The 19,178-nt window shown below is 40.8% G+C and overlaps 1 protein-coding gene across 7 annotated transcripts in view; it reads left to right on the forward strand.

The window, feature by feature from the left end:
- The first annotated feature begins 5,308 nt into the window (after positions 1-5,308).
- LOC122782766 (protein unc-79 homolog) overlaps positions 5,309-19,178 on the forward strand; it is a 32,230-nt gene continuing 18,360 nt past the window's right edge. For 4 of the 7 annotated variants that reach the window (XM_044047273.1, XM_044047277.1, XM_044047275.1 and 1 more), the window contains exons 1-16: positions 5,309-5,560; positions 7,788-7,908; positions 11,066-11,379; positions 12,118-12,288; positions 12,551-12,646; positions 12,746-12,801; positions 13,909-14,038; positions 14,170-14,234; positions 15,236-15,324; positions 15,991-16,031; positions 16,235-16,263; positions 17,459-17,688; positions 17,826-17,997; positions 18,122-18,352; positions 18,601-18,791; positions 19,022-19,145. In XM_044047273.1, the coding sequence (XP_043903208.1) occupies positions 5,539-5,560; positions 7,788-7,908; positions 11,066-11,379; positions 12,118-12,288; positions 12,551-12,646; positions 12,746-12,801; positions 13,909-14,038; positions 14,170-14,234; positions 15,236-15,324; positions 15,991-16,031; positions 16,235-16,263; positions 17,459-17,688; positions 17,826-17,997; positions 18,122-18,352; positions 18,601-18,791; positions 19,022-19,145 (2,082 nt within the window). In that variant the 5' untranslated portion in view covers positions 5,309-5,538. The remainder of the gene's footprint in view (positions 5,561-7,787; positions 7,909-11,065; positions 11,380-12,117; positions 12,289-12,550; positions 12,647-12,745; positions 12,802-13,908; positions 14,039-14,169; positions 14,235-15,235; positions 15,325-15,990; positions 16,032-16,234; positions 16,264-17,458; positions 17,689-17,825; positions 17,998-18,121; positions 18,353-18,600; positions 18,792-19,021; positions 19,146-19,178) is intronic. The other 3 variants (XM_044047274.1, XM_044047278.1, XM_044047279.1) reach the window with 3 other exon arrangements.

Raw genomic sequence — 19,178 nt, forward strand, 5'->3', positions numbered from 1 at the left:
ATATAGGCAAATTTCCTATATCCTCATTAATCTCTATGAATCTAAAGTGTTGTTTGGGGCATTTTGTGTATCCATTGCCATAATCTAAAATGTATATTTTACCAGATGAGGGGGAAAACAAGAAAAGTGGCTGAATGTATCAGCAAAAAAAAAAAGAAAGAAAAGAAAAAGAAAAATCTTTTCTCTTCACCCTTATGCACGATCCTGGCTGTATACGATGCACTGATATAATGTGCTGCATTTTCATTGAAAGTTGTTAGGGGAAAACATGCATTTGCAAATAAAATTAAAACAAAAACAATACCTATAGTAAAATCTCTCTGGGTCTCTGGTACGCCTTTAATTAGGAAGTGAAATGACAGTAATTCCTTTATTTTGGTTAACTTGACAGGCTTTCAACGGCTTTGCGCCGACTGGTCAAGAGAGGCCCGTCATTAAGAAGACCCAGATTGTGCAATAATGCACATCCTAGTGCCCTCTAGCGACGTGTTAGGCGCAGTGCGCAGAAAGTACGTGTTGCTATTTGGGTGAGAATGTCAGCTATTTCATCTTGACTATGCAGGCAGAAAACACTGCACAGCTGAGATTTATTTAGTAAAAAGTTAAATTATGTCTATTATAGAACTATAAAACATGATTCCCTAATAAAAGATCACATTTTCCACAGAGATCACTGATGTCAACATCATTTTTAGGAAATTCTTATATCATAAAAGATATATCGAGCCTGTATTATAGCAGTTCAAACAGTACAGTGCAGCAGATGAACACAAACTAACTACCAACTAGACATCTACCAGGAATCAGATGGTTTAATCTTGAAGGAATAAAAAATGTGGTTGCTCCCCAGTTGATGTTCTTCTGGCCTCCTGTTGAGGGCGACACTATACATCTAATGAAATGTAACCTTTTACTATACTGCATGCAGTGCAGTCTGCATGCAGTATAGTAAACCCCCTTTTTAAGAAAAAAATACATGTATATATGCACTGCATTTTTTTAAATATGTATCATAATATGCAACAACATCTAATAAAATTTAACTGATACAACTTCATCAGCTTCTTGAAATTATGCACTAAAGTAGCTTAAGCAGCTATTTTTGTTTGTGTGGGATGTTCAATTTAAGGGCTTTAAATGGGTGTTTTTGAGGGGTTTGTGCTCTCTATCTAAACCCTCCCTAAAAAAATCGTATACTTTCATCTCAGCTCTCTGCATACATGTTTCAGTGCTTTATTTCCTTTATTTATTTAACAATTTATTTATTTTACCAGGAAGCCCTGCAAGCAGAATAAAAACATACAATCACCTAAGATGTCATTAAATCATTTCAGTCCACTTTAAGAACAGTTTGTCAGTAGAGTTTTGAATTCGCCCAGGGAAATAAAATGCTGACGCTGTTTTAGTTGTTTAAATATCCACTATTAAACAAAAAATGTGAATTTTCTCTTTCTGTAAGAGCTGATGCATGAACCTGATTTTTCAAAATGAAAATATTATGCAAGAAACTCAGAAATGCAGATGAAGAAAAGAATTTAGATTGTTGTCTGATTGTCTCACCAGGGTTAGATTCATTTATTCATTTAATTTGTCCTGATGACTGTTTACATGAGCGTCTTTGGCCCATGGAAGCAACTCCTCCCCTGAGAAGTGATGGAAATCAGATGAAAGAAGTGATTTTCTCTTCATATCCCACAGAAAGATTCACTTAAGAGTGTATCTGCGACCTGAACTGAGAAGAAGGATGTTCTCTGTTCTTCAGGCACCAGCACTGACCAGGTCCATGTTGTTGAGAGCCATTCAGCAGGGTCACAGGTCAATGATCTGCAGCAAGCCACCTAAGGAAGAGATCGGGCCTGCGGTAGGACTGATTGTGTTTGTCAGTAGTTGTACTGTAGAAGTTTAATAAGCAGGCATGCACTTTGCCTAATTGGTGTCGGGGAGCATGCAATTACTTCTGTAGTGCTGAGCGATTGCATCTAAATAGATTCTACTTAGGAAAATGACAGGAGCCATTCTTGAAAGCTCGGTGATACTTCACTTTATCGCCTCTAATGTGAGGAACTGAAGCGCACCATGTCCCTCAGCTTGCAGAATGGGAGCGATGTTTTATTCATTTCTTATCCATAAGTTAGTAAGAAGCAGTGGCTTTCTGAAAAAGGGATCCCGCGATGGAACTGAAACACAGCGGACAGTGTTTATGCCACTATAAATCTGTTGATCTGTCCTCTGGGATGTGTGCTGGGGCTTTTACCGAGCTTAGACCAGATACCAGAGCGCAGAGGGACTGAGGGACTATCATCGGAGTAAAATATAAATGGGGGGCTGCTGCCTATATATCACCTGAGGACGATTCAAGCACTTTATTGTCACTGTAGAACAAATATAACAATGTTCTTAAGAAACAGCATTTAGAACTTCATATATGAAGACAGAGTAATATTGTGTTTGAAAAATGCATTGTCTTGGTTTGATTATAACAAGAGTTTAGGCAAAATAAGCTCAAGCTTGAGCCCCCATCTCTTTATGTGCAGAATGCTGCTTTTTTAATTTATAAGAATGTGTTTCATATGTGTCAACACAAAAGCATCTGCATTTATTTGTGAATACACCTGTGACCAAACTAAACTAAATTAAATATCAAAACTAAATTGTTGGGAGGCGCATTTCAAATCCCAATGCACAAAAGAACAAAAACAAATATGATAATAAAGCCCAAACAGCACAATAAAAAGCTCAAAATTAACCCTTAGAACCATTTTTTTGTTAAAACTTACAGTATATACAGTAGCTACAAGAATATGCACTATAGAATGTCTTATATCTTTTTTCACACCTGTGCAAAAAGCGCTCAAAATGTTTGAAATCGGACTGAATTTGTCACAGTTCACTTTAAGTCTATTTTGTGACTTCTGCACAATTGTTGCAACTTTATATCACGACTAAAAAAAAAGCGTTATACTGTAAAGTGAGTCATAACTTTGACTCAACAACGAAAGAGAAGGCGAAAAAAAACCAACGCATTTTTTAAAGCCTGAATATGTGACCTGTAAACACACACCCACGCCCAGGATGCCCATATTAGGAGTTGTGTATTATTCCCACAGCAATTTACCATGGGTGCACCGGCAGCACTAAGGGTTAAGAACTAAAAATGTAATAATCATAGCTAGTAACCAGCACAGATGATTATTGCACATTGTAAGGTCATGACAGAGTTCAGCAGGTTTATGGCAGTTGGAAAAAAAACATAAACATACCCCGATTCTACCTGTTGCTGCTGATAGTAGAGGTTGGGGGATATAATGCTGTACTGTAAATGTCTGTTAATAAAACCTGTGTCTGTATATGTTCTGTCTGACATTCTTACAGCAATCCGTCTTTGCCATGTGTGTGATTGCTCTGTCTCTCCTGGCCCCGGCTGGATGGATCATGTATCATCTTCCAGAGTACCGGAGGAGACCAACTACGCAGCGGTGACCTCTGCGTTCAGTCAACTCACGACGCAATGTCACTTTCTATATAGAACACCTGCAATATTGTACACATTTGAAACCATTATGTAAAACATAAAGGGGAAGTAAAATCTTTTTGTGTAAAGATCTGAATGTAATATCTAGTGTGTGATGTTTTATTTCCAGGCAAATATCTAATAATTTGTTGGTGGATTTCACTAAAATGGTTGTTTAATGCTTCACGAGCAACAACAGGCAGAACAGAAATGAAGTGAATATGGATGTAGGTAGAGATGTGATGGACAGAATCCAGCAAAAGGTCTCGCACTGCTCCAGTTCTGCAGCGAGGAAACAAGGCAAGGTGTCAAGAACGTGACATTAAAGCAGACTAAATAAATGTGGCTCATTAATCAGCGTTGACTCTTTAGCCTTAGGGCGATAAAAGTACAGTGGCCCTGAAGGTCATCGCACTACGGCATTCCACAAAACCAAACAACATTTCACAAACAAATAAATTCACAAAATACTTAATTTTTTGAAATCCTAATGACCTGGGGTCAAGGGGTCATCTAGTCTGGAGCAGGCCAGTCTAGAGAAAAATAAGTTAAAATTATGAACACTATTAACATTATTCCCTCATGATATCACAATAAAGATATTCATCATGATATTTCATAGAATTTCAAAGTAAAAGTACTTGTTTTGACATGGATGGCATGTTCATGATGCAAAAATAAATCTATGATGATATGACATCTTAGGAAAGTGTTGGCCTTAAGCATGCCTAAGTAGATACTCTTAAGAGCAGGGGTCTCAAACTCACAGCCCGTGGACCACATGCGGGCCCCCAGTCGCATAAAAATTATGATGAAAATTGGCCCAAACTGACCAATAGTGAACAATAGTTTATAATAGTAATAATTAGGGATGGAACGATACCACTATTTTGTATCCGATATCAATATCACAAACTCGAGTGTCGACTGATACCAATATTAGTGTGTGTTAGGGTCATTTGACACCATTTACGAACTATGAAGATGTTAACACATTTGTGCTGAGTCATTTCAAAGACATGACTGTGTAACAAATATCATTCCCCCCCCAAAAAAAAGAAGAAATAAACAGCCCAAACATGACTCGGCTAAAATGCTTTTGCTGATTTTAATTTACATTTTTTACAGTTTACTGTTACGGAAGAGGATTGTGGCCAAATGTAAAAAAAGGAAGAAAGAAAGGAAAACAATCTTTGCAATTCTAACCGCAATTCTAACTTTTTAAATGTCTTTATTTGCAACATCGTGATGGATTATCAAGATTATTTTTTCATTTCTAATCAGTAAACAGTTCATTTGTTTTCCCTCCTGACTAGACTAGAAGTTACTAAGTCATTGTGAGTTTGATTAGTGTGGTATCATGGAGCTTTCATATTAGTTTAAACATTCACAGCTTGTTATCAAATAACCAAAAGACATACATTTCACAAACAAACACATCATTTCCCCTCAATTCATTGTCATGGCAACGTGACAACCATCTGTTGCACGTTCACCCCTTCATTTTCTGCCTCCAAAACCAAAACATAATGAAAATAATGAGGTATATTTTTGGCTTCTTTAACCAGCCATCAGCAGATGACATTCATGAGCTTGTTGGAATTGTTGAATGACAATTTTCCCAAAGCCGGATCAGTCCATTTGGAAAGGTATGTTGTGGGAGATTTACACAATCACTCCTCTCCGCCACCAAAACGAATAAAAATATGTAAAAAAAAAGAAAAAAAAGAAAAATAACACACTCATATAAATAGCTCCTGGTTTTTAATTCCGCTAAAAGCTGGAAGGGGGAAAGGACCGCACCACCACCACCGCAACCACCGCTGGAAAAAAGCCACCTAGTGTATAAACCTACAGCGCTGGGTGAGTGGTACATTCAAACCGAGCCTGAGCTGCGTGGACATTATTCACTTTTTCACGACTGAGGGAAACGCAACGCCGGAGAAGGGGGAATTAAAGAAGAAGAAGACGAAACATTCAAAACAACTGACAGTCTTGGGTTTTATGTTTCCACAAGAGTCTGCAAGATGTCCACGAAGGCAGAGCAGTGTGAGTATACGGCTTTGTGTGTGAATATCTGCGTGTGTGTGTGTGGGGTGTTTTCAGTGTCTCATCACGGGGGTGTTTTTGGTTGTTTTGGAAACTGGAAATGAGATTTTTCGTTTGTTTTTTATTTGTGTTTTTTAAACGGGAGAAAACGCGTGAAATGAAGGGAGCTGTCCTTGGTGATGAAACCGCGGTTGCCAAGGCAGGTTGCAACACGTCCTCCTCTCTCACTGCAGAGGTCTGGAGGCTCAGTCAGTCACTGAAACACGGGGGGAAACGCACCGTATGTCTCCATTTACGCGTCTACTACGTGTTATAGAGGAAAACACGTTCTCACACGTCGCCTTACTGGATGCTCCAATTTCTTATGTCTGCATTTCTTTATTTGATTGATTGACGTGGCTGCTTAGAAGAAGGGGGTGGTGTTGTATTGGCTGTTGCCAAGGTCGACCTAAAAAGATGATTTTTGTTTTTTTTACAGAATAATACTGTATGTAAGGTTTTATATGTTACAATGAATAATATTGTGGCTAAGGCTGCCGATGATGAGATCCCCCTCATTCCCACCGGTTTGTTGTTGAACAGGTGGAAACCAGCCCTCCCTTCCTTTCCCCCATCACTACATAATAAAACACGTTTTGCTCGCTTAAATCACACAAAACAAAACATATAGTGGGCAAAACTTGCGTTTGATCATTTAGTTATAGCAACAATGAGAAAATAACTAATGTGTTGTCATGTAAAAAGACAAATTGGCTCCTGTTACCTCTATGTCTCCTATACATTTGTTGTATATGTATTGGGTGACCAGGGCCGGGCCTATGCATTGTTGGTGCTCCAGACACATTGGGATTTGAGGCCCACCTTCCCAAGTAATTCCTCACAAACAAACAAACAAACAAAACATTACATAGTACATGCACTGTAAACAATGACGTTTACAGTGCAATCTAGTGTTCGGAATTTGGAAAATAATAATAGTAAATGGTAATAAAAGTAAGAAGCAATGCAGAAAACGGCAAGATAAACCAAACACTGTTACATTTTGGTTTAAAGTTGACACATCTGGACGTCCATACACTCTTTATTCTGTCTTAACTATGATTATATTTTTAGCTGTGTTCATAAAGTAAGTAAGGCGGATTTGTATTCATATATACATAAATAGCCCTTCCAGTCGATGGCGCCCTAGGTGACCGTCTATATGGCCTCTGTTGGTGACCTCTACCTCTTGAGTGTTCTTAGCAGAACTAAGGGGACCCCCGTAACCACAAAGGAGCCCCCAAGTGAACTTGCCATGTCTCACAAGTGTCACAAGAGAGCATTTTGTAAAATTCGATAGCATGGTAATCATACAGTTATGCAATTTTACTGTATGTCAACAGCTAATAGTAGTCCAAACAATTCCTGCTGCATTGTGGTGGTAAAGAGCATCAAATCCAGTTTCGCTTAGACCTGGTCCTTAGAGAGCACAAACCTCCGCCAAGGCCATTCAGTTCTTGATATATCAGTACACTCATTTGTATCCACATCACCACCAAAATCTAAAAATGTATCCCCGGACTATAACCTACATCCCAAGAAAATGGAATCAAAATTCAATCCTTGATGCCCGACAGCATCGTCTTCTTAGACCACATTTGCCCAAAGTCGGCAGCTGTTATTTTTATTGTGGTTGTTTGTTATTTACAGGTCGGCGAGGAAGCTCAACAACAAGAGAAAATGGGTCAGCGATCACCCACTCTAACTTAATTGAGCTCCTGTTTAACCAGGCAAAAATAACAAATAACACATTTATACCTATGAGAAAGCAGTTCAACATGCAGCAACTGATTGCTGAAAATGTCTCTTGGTGACATTTTGTGAAGGCCTTTCCTGTATTCACCCGTGACCACATTTTCCCAGCTCGTCTTGGGACTTACACTAGCAACCTTTTGTGCACGAGCCTGTTTCTGTAAGCAATAGGTTACTGGCTCCTCTAGGGCTTGATGTGACCTCACTGCGATACCAAAAAGGTCATCTGGTGATGGCCAGAGAGCCATGGGAACACAGAGTCTTTATTTAACTGATGATTGGAGCGTTCGTGTTGCATGCTGCTGGGTGTCAGACATTGATCTGAGACACACAGTGTTATTGTGCATGTTCAAATATTTGCCTTATTTTTTCCTAACCATGAAAGTCTGACTACTGGTGTTGATTTGCCTGTTACTCTGCTCTTTATTTTGTCCAGTTGCCTCTAAGATACGATACTTGCAAGAGTATCACAACCGTGTGCAACACAATATTTACCCTGTGCCCTCGGGAACAGACATTGCAAACACACTGAAATACTTTTCCCAAACCCTGCTCAGGTAAGTACCCTGCTCTGGAGCCAACAGGTGAAGTAACAGATTGCAGAATGTTTGATATTTAGCTTCCGTCACGATCAGGAGAGTTTTACTCACAGTACACAGTAACAGATGACAGTATGTAAGGAGGAAGTTAGGACCAAGTGCGTGTTTAGGCCTCGCCTGTTCTGATTTGAGGCTGTAGCAGTTATGAAGTAACAGGGTTGTGATGCTTATTGATTCCATGGCGGCCTGTTAGAGGAGTTCTTCCAGTGGGGGGGTGGGCTATTGTGTCTTTTCCAGCAGGGGGGGCAGGTCCTTCAGCTCTGCAGTTGCAGGTTCATGCTGCTCCCGAGGAAGGAACAACATGTTATTTCCTCCTCAAACACTGGCCAAGTAGGCAGCCATTTTGAACGCATCTAATCTCATTATGTGTCATTTCCCTTTTTCATTTCCAGGCTTCTATGCATATAAAAATAGAGATAGGACATGCTTATATGTCATGTGGTTGATTTTCTTCCTACAAAATAATCCAACTGCATTAAGTTATTAGCTAATTTACATAAAGGGTGGGATTACTGAAGAGTGAATTTGCCCCACTTTTGTCAATATGAACAGATTGGTGGGTGTAATCTATTTGAGACTGTTAGCCAGCCTCGGTTCTACTCTTTATATTCTTCTGCCCCATAAGGATTATTCCTTTGCTGAGTGATGTTCACAGAGTCGCTGGAAACATTGTGCTCAGCTGGAGGGCTGTCCCACACCAGCAGCCACCGTAAATCCGGCTTTAAACGTGGCCACTCGCATGTTTTACGCGAAGCATGTCTGGAGCTGCAACTGTGGGAATGTGTGGCAACTCGAGTTTGACGAGTTTGTTTCTCAGAGGCAGCGCCATGCGATCACTCACCATGGTGCCATGGTGTTCGCACTTTTGGATTTTCCCACAGCAGAGCCTCTGATATGCAGAAATCATTCTGTCCACTATCAGAGATCGTCTGGTTTACCCGCACACCTGTGCTTTCTGAAGCCCAGGGTGAGGAAATAGTGAAAAAGAGAAAATGTAAAAAAGCTGAAGGAGAGCGGGAATGTAGGAGTGAGAGAGGCTTAAATATCTAGAGCAGGCATGTGGCATGTTCCTGGAAAGGAAAAGGGGAAATAGCCAAAGGAGGGTTTTGTTAAGTTCATATACTAATTATAGAACAGAAAACAGTGAATATTTACAGACAGGCCTCCTTAAAGGCATAGCTGTGTCATAATTCTCCAAGTTGAAGTGAGTCTCACTGACTTGATGCCAAAGTGTATCACTCATGAGAATAACCTTTAGAGAGCAGGAATAATCCCGCATTGTTTAGCCGTTGTTTCAGATATAGACATATTTTTATGTATACACCACACACACACACACACACACGAACGTGAAAAAGTGTTTCTTCTATGAGTCTGATTGTGTTACTGTATGAATTAATGACACTCACATAGTCAGTGATGCTGTGTTGACAGCGCAGGCGCTGGCAGTCAATGTATGTCACATGTCTGTATCAGTGCATTTCTACATGTGTTTTATGTGTCGTATATGTAATTTTCCGTGTCGTTTCGTTTGTGCGAATGTGTGTGTGTGTACGTGTGCACATATGTGTGTACATGCGTGTGAGCGTTTCTGTGTACTGTCTATGTTCATTGTTCAAATTAATGATGTTTTCTATATGAGATATGGGCAGTGAAAAAGTCATACTCTGAGATACGGTCTGTTGTTGTCTAACAGTCCTGTTTGAGCGCACGCCGCAACGTAGCAACGCAGCTTTATGAACCAATCGGCACTGACTTAAATCTTGCAGAGTATAACTTTGAGGGGATGAGACAGAAAATGTTACATTCTGCTGTTGACATAGAAACTCAACATTATGCGTCTAATGTCATGTTAAAATATTTATTGATGAAATCCCCTTTCTCACTTGCCAATAATGTTCTAACTCTATTTTTTGAGTGACCTTTCTTATAATAACAATAACAACAACGATAATAGCGATTTAAAAAAAAGGAAAATCAACATTAATGATCTGGGCTCTCGTGATAAATCCCAATCAATTGCTTTGTTAGAACAGTTAGATATTTAATAAAGTGCAGTAAAAAAAAGAGCAATGCTCTCTGGCCACCCCTCCCCCCTCCTTCTCCCTAGACACTCCACACTCAACCCAACTAGTTTTTGCTTTTGTTTTCCCCCCTTTCTTAAAATTGATTATGTCCACCACCCTCCCCCCAAGGGACAGCAAACACAATTGTCCATCTTGCATTAGCTCACAAACATAATGCTACCAGTCATCTCCCCTGATACAACCTATTCCTTTGTCATTATAGTTTCCTCCTCTACCGTAGATTAGTCGTTACATTTATTTTAGAAACCTGAATCCATATGCCTGTTGGATCTCATTATTTCTCCTGATGATACTGGTACAGTATCATAATGTACGCATACGGACATTATTTCTCTGGTGCAATAAACATGTGCTGTGACCAAGGAGCATTTGATCTAACCTCACACACATGTTTATTACTGGCTGAAGCATGTTTCAAAAGTGTCACCTCTGTATTTTCCCAAACCAATTTGGTGTCACTCCCATCCTTGACAGCCCCACCAAAGACAAGGAAATTTCTTTTTTGAAAAAACAACAACAACAACAACAACAACAAAAGGGCGTGGCTCATTGGCCCATGTGCACGGTAGCCACCTCACTGATTGGACAACGGCAGCCATTGAGGGACAGTCACTTGCACTGTCCCTTTTTGGAGAAGTATGGGGTTGCCACTGAAAACATGCCATTTTTTATATTTTTGCTCCTTGTCACCAGATACGCATGAGATGCAGTGATCATATCAGTTTGTGCTCATGTTTTTATTTTTTTGTCCAAGTGCAAAGACAGACAAAACGTTAATAAAGTGAATTAAAGTCACTCTGAACAGACAAAGCAGGGACAAATTGCCTGTGCCTTCAGTGATAGAGTCAAATAGTGAGACACTGCATCCTATGTGGGGTTTATCTGGGTTTGTTTTTTTCTATTTACGCTGTCTCTGTAGTGCCATTTCAATGTAATGTGCTGTTTTTTTGTGTCTTTGTTGTCTCTTTTTTTCCCTTGTTCCCCTCCCCTACCCTCCCCTCCCTCCCTCCCCTCCCGCCCCGGAGCAGCATTCTGTCCCGCACAGGCAGGAAGGAGAACCAGGAAGCTTCCAATTTGGCCGTGCCCATGACCATGTGTCTTTTTCCTGTGCCATTCCCACTCACCCCATCTCTAAGACCACAAGTCAGTTCCATCAACCCTACAGTTACTCGCTCCCTCCTTTACAGCGTTCTGCGCGATGCCCCATCAGACCGCGGGGGGCAGGGGCAGCAGAGTCGGGACGCGCAGCTCTCAGAGTACCCCTCTCTGGACTATCAGGGCCTCTATGTGACCCTCGTGACCCTGCTTGACCTGGTGCCCCTGCTGCAGCACGGTCAGCATGGTGAGTCAAGGCCCAGTGCACCACTGTTTGTCATCATCATCCCAGAGCCGTCTGGCCTGCATGAAGCCACTGCTGCTTTTTTGGCCTCTTTTGTAACGGGAAGAGAGAGAAGTCCCGCTGAGGATCTTGAGGGATGCATGGGGTGATTGGGAGCACGCTGGATCCTGTCAACTTAATCGTTCATAAGCCATTGGATACACCAGACATAGGCCTTTTCTTCTGTGTATCATACTTGAATGCATGTTCGTTATGTAAAGTGGGAGAAATGTTTCACTTATGTTGTCATGTGCAAATATATAAGTTCAATGAAACTTGCATACAGCTAAATGTAATTTGTTTTTGATGCATTTAGAAGTACCGTTTGAGAATTTCCACACTGTTTTCCACGAGCTGATGTCTACATCACAGTCTGTGCTCTTATTTTTCATGAATATTTTACCACTGTTAAAAAAAGCTCGAAAGCATGAAACCCATCTCCTTGACTAGATTGCTCTGCTTTTCCTAAGGGCAAACTTTAGTTCATTGGCTTTTAAAGAAAGCTCTCTGCCCACACCCGAAGCTCAAAGTCCAGATGTTCTCTTTTTTTTTCCTCCACTGTTTGAACTGTTAAATGACTGAATGTTTACGTTGCACCATGTGGCTGCATACAGTATGTGAATACTGTATGTAGTTTTGTATGTTTATTGAATGAGTGTCTGTATATCTCTTGTCTTTTTTCCCTTTTTCCTTTCTCATCAGATCTGGGACAGTCCATATTTTATACAACAACTTGCCTCCTGCCCTTTCTCAGTGATGATATTCTCAGCACTCTGCCCTATACAATGATCTCCACTTTAGCCACTTTCCCCCCTTTCCTGCACAAAGACATCATCGAGTACCTGAGCACATCTTTCCTTCCTATGGCGATATGTAAGTACGATCTATCACAAGATAATTAACACAACACTATCCCCTCCTGCAACAATGAAACCCAACCTATAATCTGTGATATGTCTAGATAAATGAACAAAACACCATGAAATTGCAGCTTCTAGGCACTTAAGCTTTCAAAGCCACCCGTGCACTCTCTGGATTATAAACCAATGCTTCAATATCATAACCATTTTGAAGAGAATGGAAAATGGAAAGTGTTGGTGATGTTTGGTTCTTTTTCTTCCTTGCTCGTCTGTAGTGGGCTCCACTAGAAGAGATGGTGGTGTTCCAGCTTATGTGAATTTTTCTGCCTCCTCCATGCTAATGATTGCAATGCAGTACACATCAAATCCAGGTAAACCACCAAGTTTGGAAGCATGTAAATGTGATCTACATGGAAATGTTGTATAATGGCACTCTACTTACAGTATATTGGTCTCTACTTCTTTTTTAGTATATCACTGTCAATTGCTGGAGTGTCTGATGAAGCACAAACAGGAAGTGTGGAAGGTATTTCTTTTCTAGATATCTAGTGAAAAAAAATGCTTTTAATTTAGTGAATTGCCTGAAGGTAATGACTCTTTACCGAATGTTGTATAGCTCCCATTGACCCTGCATAAGAATAGTTATGGCAGCTAGGTATAAAGCTACAGTGTTAGCCTGGCAGAAACAGTAGAAACAAACAACAAAAAAGCTAAACTAGTTTTGTTCAAGAGTGAAAATAAAATGTAGTAAAAACATTCTATTTAATTTGTGAGGAAAAAAAGCACTTAACTTTCTCTAAAACTACATTTTTTAAAGAAGTTAGACTAGCCTTTTGTATAGCTAACGGTTAGCTAGTGCTAGCTTCATATTTATTTCTTTGTTTTGTTTTTTACGATGAAGTATTAGAGCCACACTTAAGACATTTTGTTTTTAATCTGTTATGAATAAAGTCATAAACTTATGAGAATAATGGCGTAATCTTATGAGAACACAGTTGTAATTATTATAATATCAGATGATTTTTTTAAAGAATTTAAGCCAGCCTTTTGTATAGCTAACAGTTAGCTAGTGCTAGCCTCAGATTTATTTCTTTGTTTTGTTTTTTACGATGCAGTATTAGGGCCACACTAAAGACATGTTGTTTTTAATCTGTTGTGAATAAAGTCATAATTTTATGAGAACATAGTTGTAATATTATTAAATCAGATGATCAGCTGCAACCTGTGTCAAGAGGAGCAACGTGGAGCATTTTGTAAAGTTATGTTTTGCTTTGGGCTTCACAAATAAGGAAATACTAGGTCTTTTGACACATAAGCACCACATTATCATTAGCATCAGGACTTTGAAAAGACTGTGCAAGAAACTGAGTCTGTTTCAAAAGAAAGAATCACATAGACTTGGAGGAAATCATGGCTGGTGGCTACCACTAGTTACCTCTGCATTCTGTGCATAATAATATGACTTTATTCTCGTAATTGTACAACGTTTTTCCCATAATGTTATGACATTTTTAATATTCATTTTTAATATTTTCCAAATGGAAATATTGATTTCCATTTGGTAATGTTTAATTATCGTCTCCGATCATTTGCACTGCACAATAATTGCTGTTGATGTGTACTTTGTATGCAGGACCTTCTTTATGTCATATCATATGGACCATCCCAAGTAAAACCCCCCGCTGTGCAAATGCTATTTCATTACTGGCCCAACCTGAAGCCTCCAGGAGCCATCAGTGAATACAGAGGGCTGCAGTACACTGGTCAGATTCTCTTAATGTCACATCTGCTGCTTTATCTGTCCTTGAACTGACCACAGATCTAATTTATCTCCCATTTCTCTCCCGTTTTCTCCTCCCCTACCAACCATTTTCTGCTTCTCTTCCTGGATCAGCCTGGAATCCCATCCACTGTCAACATATCGAATGCCACAATGCAATCAATAAACCTGCTGTCAAGGTGAATTCAGTCTTAAAAATATGCACAGAAATGAAGCCTTTTAAACAACACTGGTACATTTATGGTTGTTGGATGCATAAAACAGATCCCTCATTTCTTTATGCTCACAATACCTTGCTACTTAAAGAGGATAGATTAGCAGAGTGCACTGTCTCCCTGGAACACCTCATTGGGAATGCATGAAGCATGTGCCAGATTGCCTTGCCAAGTTCAACCATGCGAGATGGCGTTTTTGCTTTCCTGAGCCCCTCGGTAAATAAATCAGTCCATGCCCCTGGCAGCTGTGCGAACGGGGTAATGATATCAGCGCCAGTGCTACGTTACACTATGTCTGCTCCTGCTGCTGCTGCTGCTTCACTTTATCTGCTCTGTCTGCCTTTACTCAACTGTACTCAAAACTGACAAATAGAGTATGAGCTGGTGCACGGACAGGAGCCTGATTTCAATTACCGAGAGCGTGGAGGGGGTAAAGGGGGAGGGGGGGCGTAATTGGAAGTACTGACCCCGCACAGCCCTTGAGGATAGGGTGGCATCAAGTGAGCACACTAAATTACAGTGCACCATCTGACCATTGAGGCCATGAGCATCGGAGTTTAACGCAGGGCCAGGCACAGGTTGCAAAAGAGTGGAGTGTAACATATGCACGCAGCCATCCACACAGTGTTGGTATTATATGATTTCTTTGGCAATATCTTAATATACACAACGGTACCACAGCATGAGACAGACAGTGGCACATGGAAATGTACTCTAAGGAACTGCATTTAATTCATAAAAAAATACAAATATAGTAGACTTGGCATTATTTTCTTTTTGCTAAGGGGATGGTCTTCTAATATTCATTTTGGGAAAGTGAGGGAGGGTCAGTGAGTGACAATTAAAGTGACATACCCAATTAGAGACTTTATAGAAATGACAAAGGTCCTCAAATGATTAGGACTGACAAAAATAAAACATTAATGTGCATAGGTTTAACTTTTAAATCCTGTATTATTTCGCAGATGTGTATAGATCCTACTTTATCTGTTGCCCTGGGAGACAAGCCCCCCCCTCTTTATATATGTGAGGAGTGCAGCCAGAGGATAGCAGGGTATGTATGTTTCACTCATTTTCTCCAACCGACAGATCCTCTTCCCTCCTCCTTGAATAAGATGTCATTCCAAACATACATCACCCACTGCGTGCCTCATTATTGCTCTCTTTAACCCAAGGGAAACACATCGCCATGGTTACGTAAAACCCTTGCTCAGATAATGAGTTCATCATCACAAAACCACACAGGCAATTGTTTCTCTTTCCTCCAGTGTGTAACATTTAGGATTCGAGTTAATGGTACAGAACACAAAAGCAGGTTATGGCTAGGCAGGTGGATGATCTGATGGAGTACATTTTTTTTAGATTTAGTTAGAATAGTAAGGTCAGGAAAACACTGAGCAGAGAGGTGGCTCAAAACATTTCGTTTGATTTGGGTCTTGATAAGGGGTGTGGAGTGTTGGTGGGACATCAGGAATTTGAAGACCACACGCGGCCGCAGCCACACAGACGAACGAGTGCAGGAACAGCTAAATGAAGCGGGACGATCAGGAAGTAATACCAGCAACAACAGCAAAACAAACTATTTCCTCACAGAAGCACAGAGTTGCATTCCTCTGAAGTGCGGCGCAGCGTGTCCACAGATCGACCTACAGTATACATATGTTTTAAAGGGGACTGTGAATAAAGCATTGTTTATAGATTTCCTCTTTCACCTTTTCAGAGACCATGCTGAATGGCTTGTAGATGTACTCCTTCCTCAAGGTGAGCAAACACAAACAAAAAAGTCTTTGAGTATGACAATTTGTTTCAATCTGTCCTGCTCCCACAGATATAGACTATCTAGAATATAATCTGCACCCAAAGTAAACTAAAGAAGGATGTTTTTGGTGCCACAATGTGATACATTGACATGAAAAGCAGATTTATCCTGTTCAAATTGAACATGTTTGTTATTTCTTGTACAGCAGAGATATCAGCCATTTGTCAGAAGAAGGTAAGATGTTTAAAATGCAACTTTATAGTAATGTCACTGCATATTCTCTCATTTGCTCGTCTTAAATGTGACTTTTCCCCGTTACTGCATGATATGACGCTACACCTTTACCAGTGTTTCTCTTTACTTAGAACAATATAACCTTTGCAGACATTATGTTGTCATTGCTGATTAAATTAAACAGGACATGTTACTAATCAATGAAAACAGAAACAAACAAATTGAATTCATTCTGGAATTTGGTAAAAACTAGTTTTATCTGTGATCCATCGCAAGGTAAGGAGTTATAATTACTGAAGTGGCTTGATAAAGGCCACATTGACTGAAACGAAGCTACTGGGCGTGTGTGATGTTAGTCTATTGTTGATGAATGCACTGCCAAGGGCACAACGGCCTCCTAATGGTTTCCAGAGACACACGTGGAAAACTGAGGCTGAGATTATCTCAGGTATTCCCGTCAGGCCGAGCAGTTGACTGATGTTGTCAGGGGCAACAGCTGGCCACTATGCTGGTTATTATTTAACAGCTTCCTTTCTTATCAGACATTGATCCACCTGTTCCTGAGAGCTCTTTAAATGCTCACATGGGTTTTTTTTTTTTTACGGCAGATCTGTCATAACCGGGAGACGCTGGTCTTTATCTAAGGAAAGCTATTTATAAATATGCCACAGCACTAAAGATAGAAGACACTTTAAGCAACAACATCACCAGTAACAGCTGAAAAGGTTTTTTTTTGTTGTCGAAAGCTGGATAAGAGAATCAGAACTGACCATCAGAGGACAGATATCTTAATTTGATAGGGTGCACTGCATCCCTCTAATGGCATGAGATTAGAGGCTGATCAGATTAGGATGCTCCCCTAGTGCCGTGCTATTTATTTTTAGAAACCTGAGACACCATTGGGACACATAAAGACATTTGTGTTGCTGCAGATGTACAAAGATCAACTTTGCTGAGCAAGGATACACAGCAGAGGGAAATAATAAAGTGTAAGAGCAGTTCGCTGGTTTGTGAGACCTGGAGATATGTTTATTTTTAGAGGCTCATCATTACTGGCTGATTTACTGTTGCCTGCTGCCAAAAATAGAAATTAAAAGGATCTCTTCTCCTCCTTCTTCTTCTTCTTCTTCTTCTTCTTCTTCTTCCTCCTCCTCCTCCTCCTCCTCCTCTCCTCTTTCTTGGCTTTGCACTGTAGAACTGTAGCTCTCATGTTAGGAGGGCTGTGGTCACCTGCTTCTCAGCTGGCTGCTGTGGGCGCCATGGCAACCGGCCTGTCCGCTACTGCAAGCGTTGCCATGTCAACCACCACAGCAGCGAGGTGGGGGCTGCGGCGGAGACCCATCTGTACCAGACCTCGCCCCCTCCTATCAACACGCGGGAGTGCGGTGCGGAGGAGCTGGTTTGCACTGTGGAAGCTGTTATAAGGTACATTCACAGTGTTTACACTGATGTACTGCGTGTCGTGAAAAACATAATCCACATGAAGATTTATATCATTAATGTGGTGTCATGTCCTTCCTGCTCTTTCACTGTCTCTTCTCGCCCTCCCTATGTCCACAAAGTCTTCTCAAAGAGGCAGAAATTCACGCCGAACAGCGAGAGTTTGAGATGAACAAGCGTCGTCAGATGGGCTTGTCCACCTCCCACCATTCTCTGGACAACATCGAGTTTGACAACAAGGAGGACGACCAGCACGACCAGCGACTCCTCAGTCAGTTTGGCATCTGGTTCCTGGTGTGTAATCACAGGCTGTAATGCAACTGTGTCTTTCAATAACAGAGAGGGCTGCGATGAGAACGTGTACAGCACGTGGATTGTTATCACGCTTGCTATACAGATTACTCTGACATGTGTGCAGGTAAGCCTGTGTACCCCCAATGAGAACACGCCTACGGAGAGTCTGGCCCGGCTTGTCAGCATGGTCTTTCAGTGGTTTCACTCCACTGCCTATATGATGGATGATGAGGTTGGGAGCCTGGTGGAAAAGCTAAAGCCCCAATTTGTCACCAAGTGGCTAAAGACGGTGTGCGAAGTGCGCTTCGATGTCATGGTCATGTGTCTGCTGCCCAAACCTGCTGAATTTGCCAGGGTAAGGGTGATTAATCATACATTATGTGGTTGAGGACGTGCACAGTGCTAGTAAAGGGTCAGCATGACCATCATTGCGAATAAAGTACAATAAAAATGTAGTAAATCATGGTGCATTGTGCCTCCTAGCACATGTTTATCTTAGATATAGCACATTTTAACCATTTTAACCAGCTATAAGAAAAATAACAATGTCAGGATCTCACTGACAACTGACGTTTAATAAAAAATGATTGGACTTCCCTCCAGGTAGGAGGCTACTGGGACAAGTCATGTAGCACGGTGACCCAGTTGAAAGAGGGCCTGAACCGCATCCTGTGTCTGATACCTTACAATGTCATCAGCCAGCCACTATGGGAGTGCTTTATGCCGGAGTGGCTGGAGGCCATCCGCACCGAGGTGCCTGACCACCAGCTCAAAGAGTTTAGAGAAGTGCTCAGGTACGTCCACTTGTTCCTTTCTCTTTGCATAGCCGAGTTGCTGTTCCTTTAACCTCACATATTCTCATTAACAAGGTCATGTTTTTGTGTCTGTTAAAAGTACATGTGCTAATTTCATTAACTGGCACATTCAAGAACACATAATATGTAAGATTTTGACATAGATTTATGCAACCTCTTGTTTTCCTTCATTTTTTAACAGTTATTTTACATTTTCTTTCTCACTACAGCAAAATGTTTGATATTGAGCTGTGCCCTCTGCCTTTCTCCATGGAGGAGATGTTTGGCTTCATCAGCTGCAGATTTTCTGGCTACCCAGCGTCTGTGCAAGAGCAGGCTTTGCTGTGGCTGCATGTAAGACACACATACGCACGCACAGGTTCACGC

The sequence above is a fragment of the Solea senegalensis genome, linkage group LG16 (assembly GCF_019176455.1).
Source record: "Solea senegalensis isolate Sse05_10M linkage group LG16, IFAPA_SoseM_1, whole genome shotgun sequence".
NCBI lineage: Eukaryota > Metazoa > Chordata > Actinopteri > Pleuronectiformes > Soleidae > Solea > Solea senegalensis.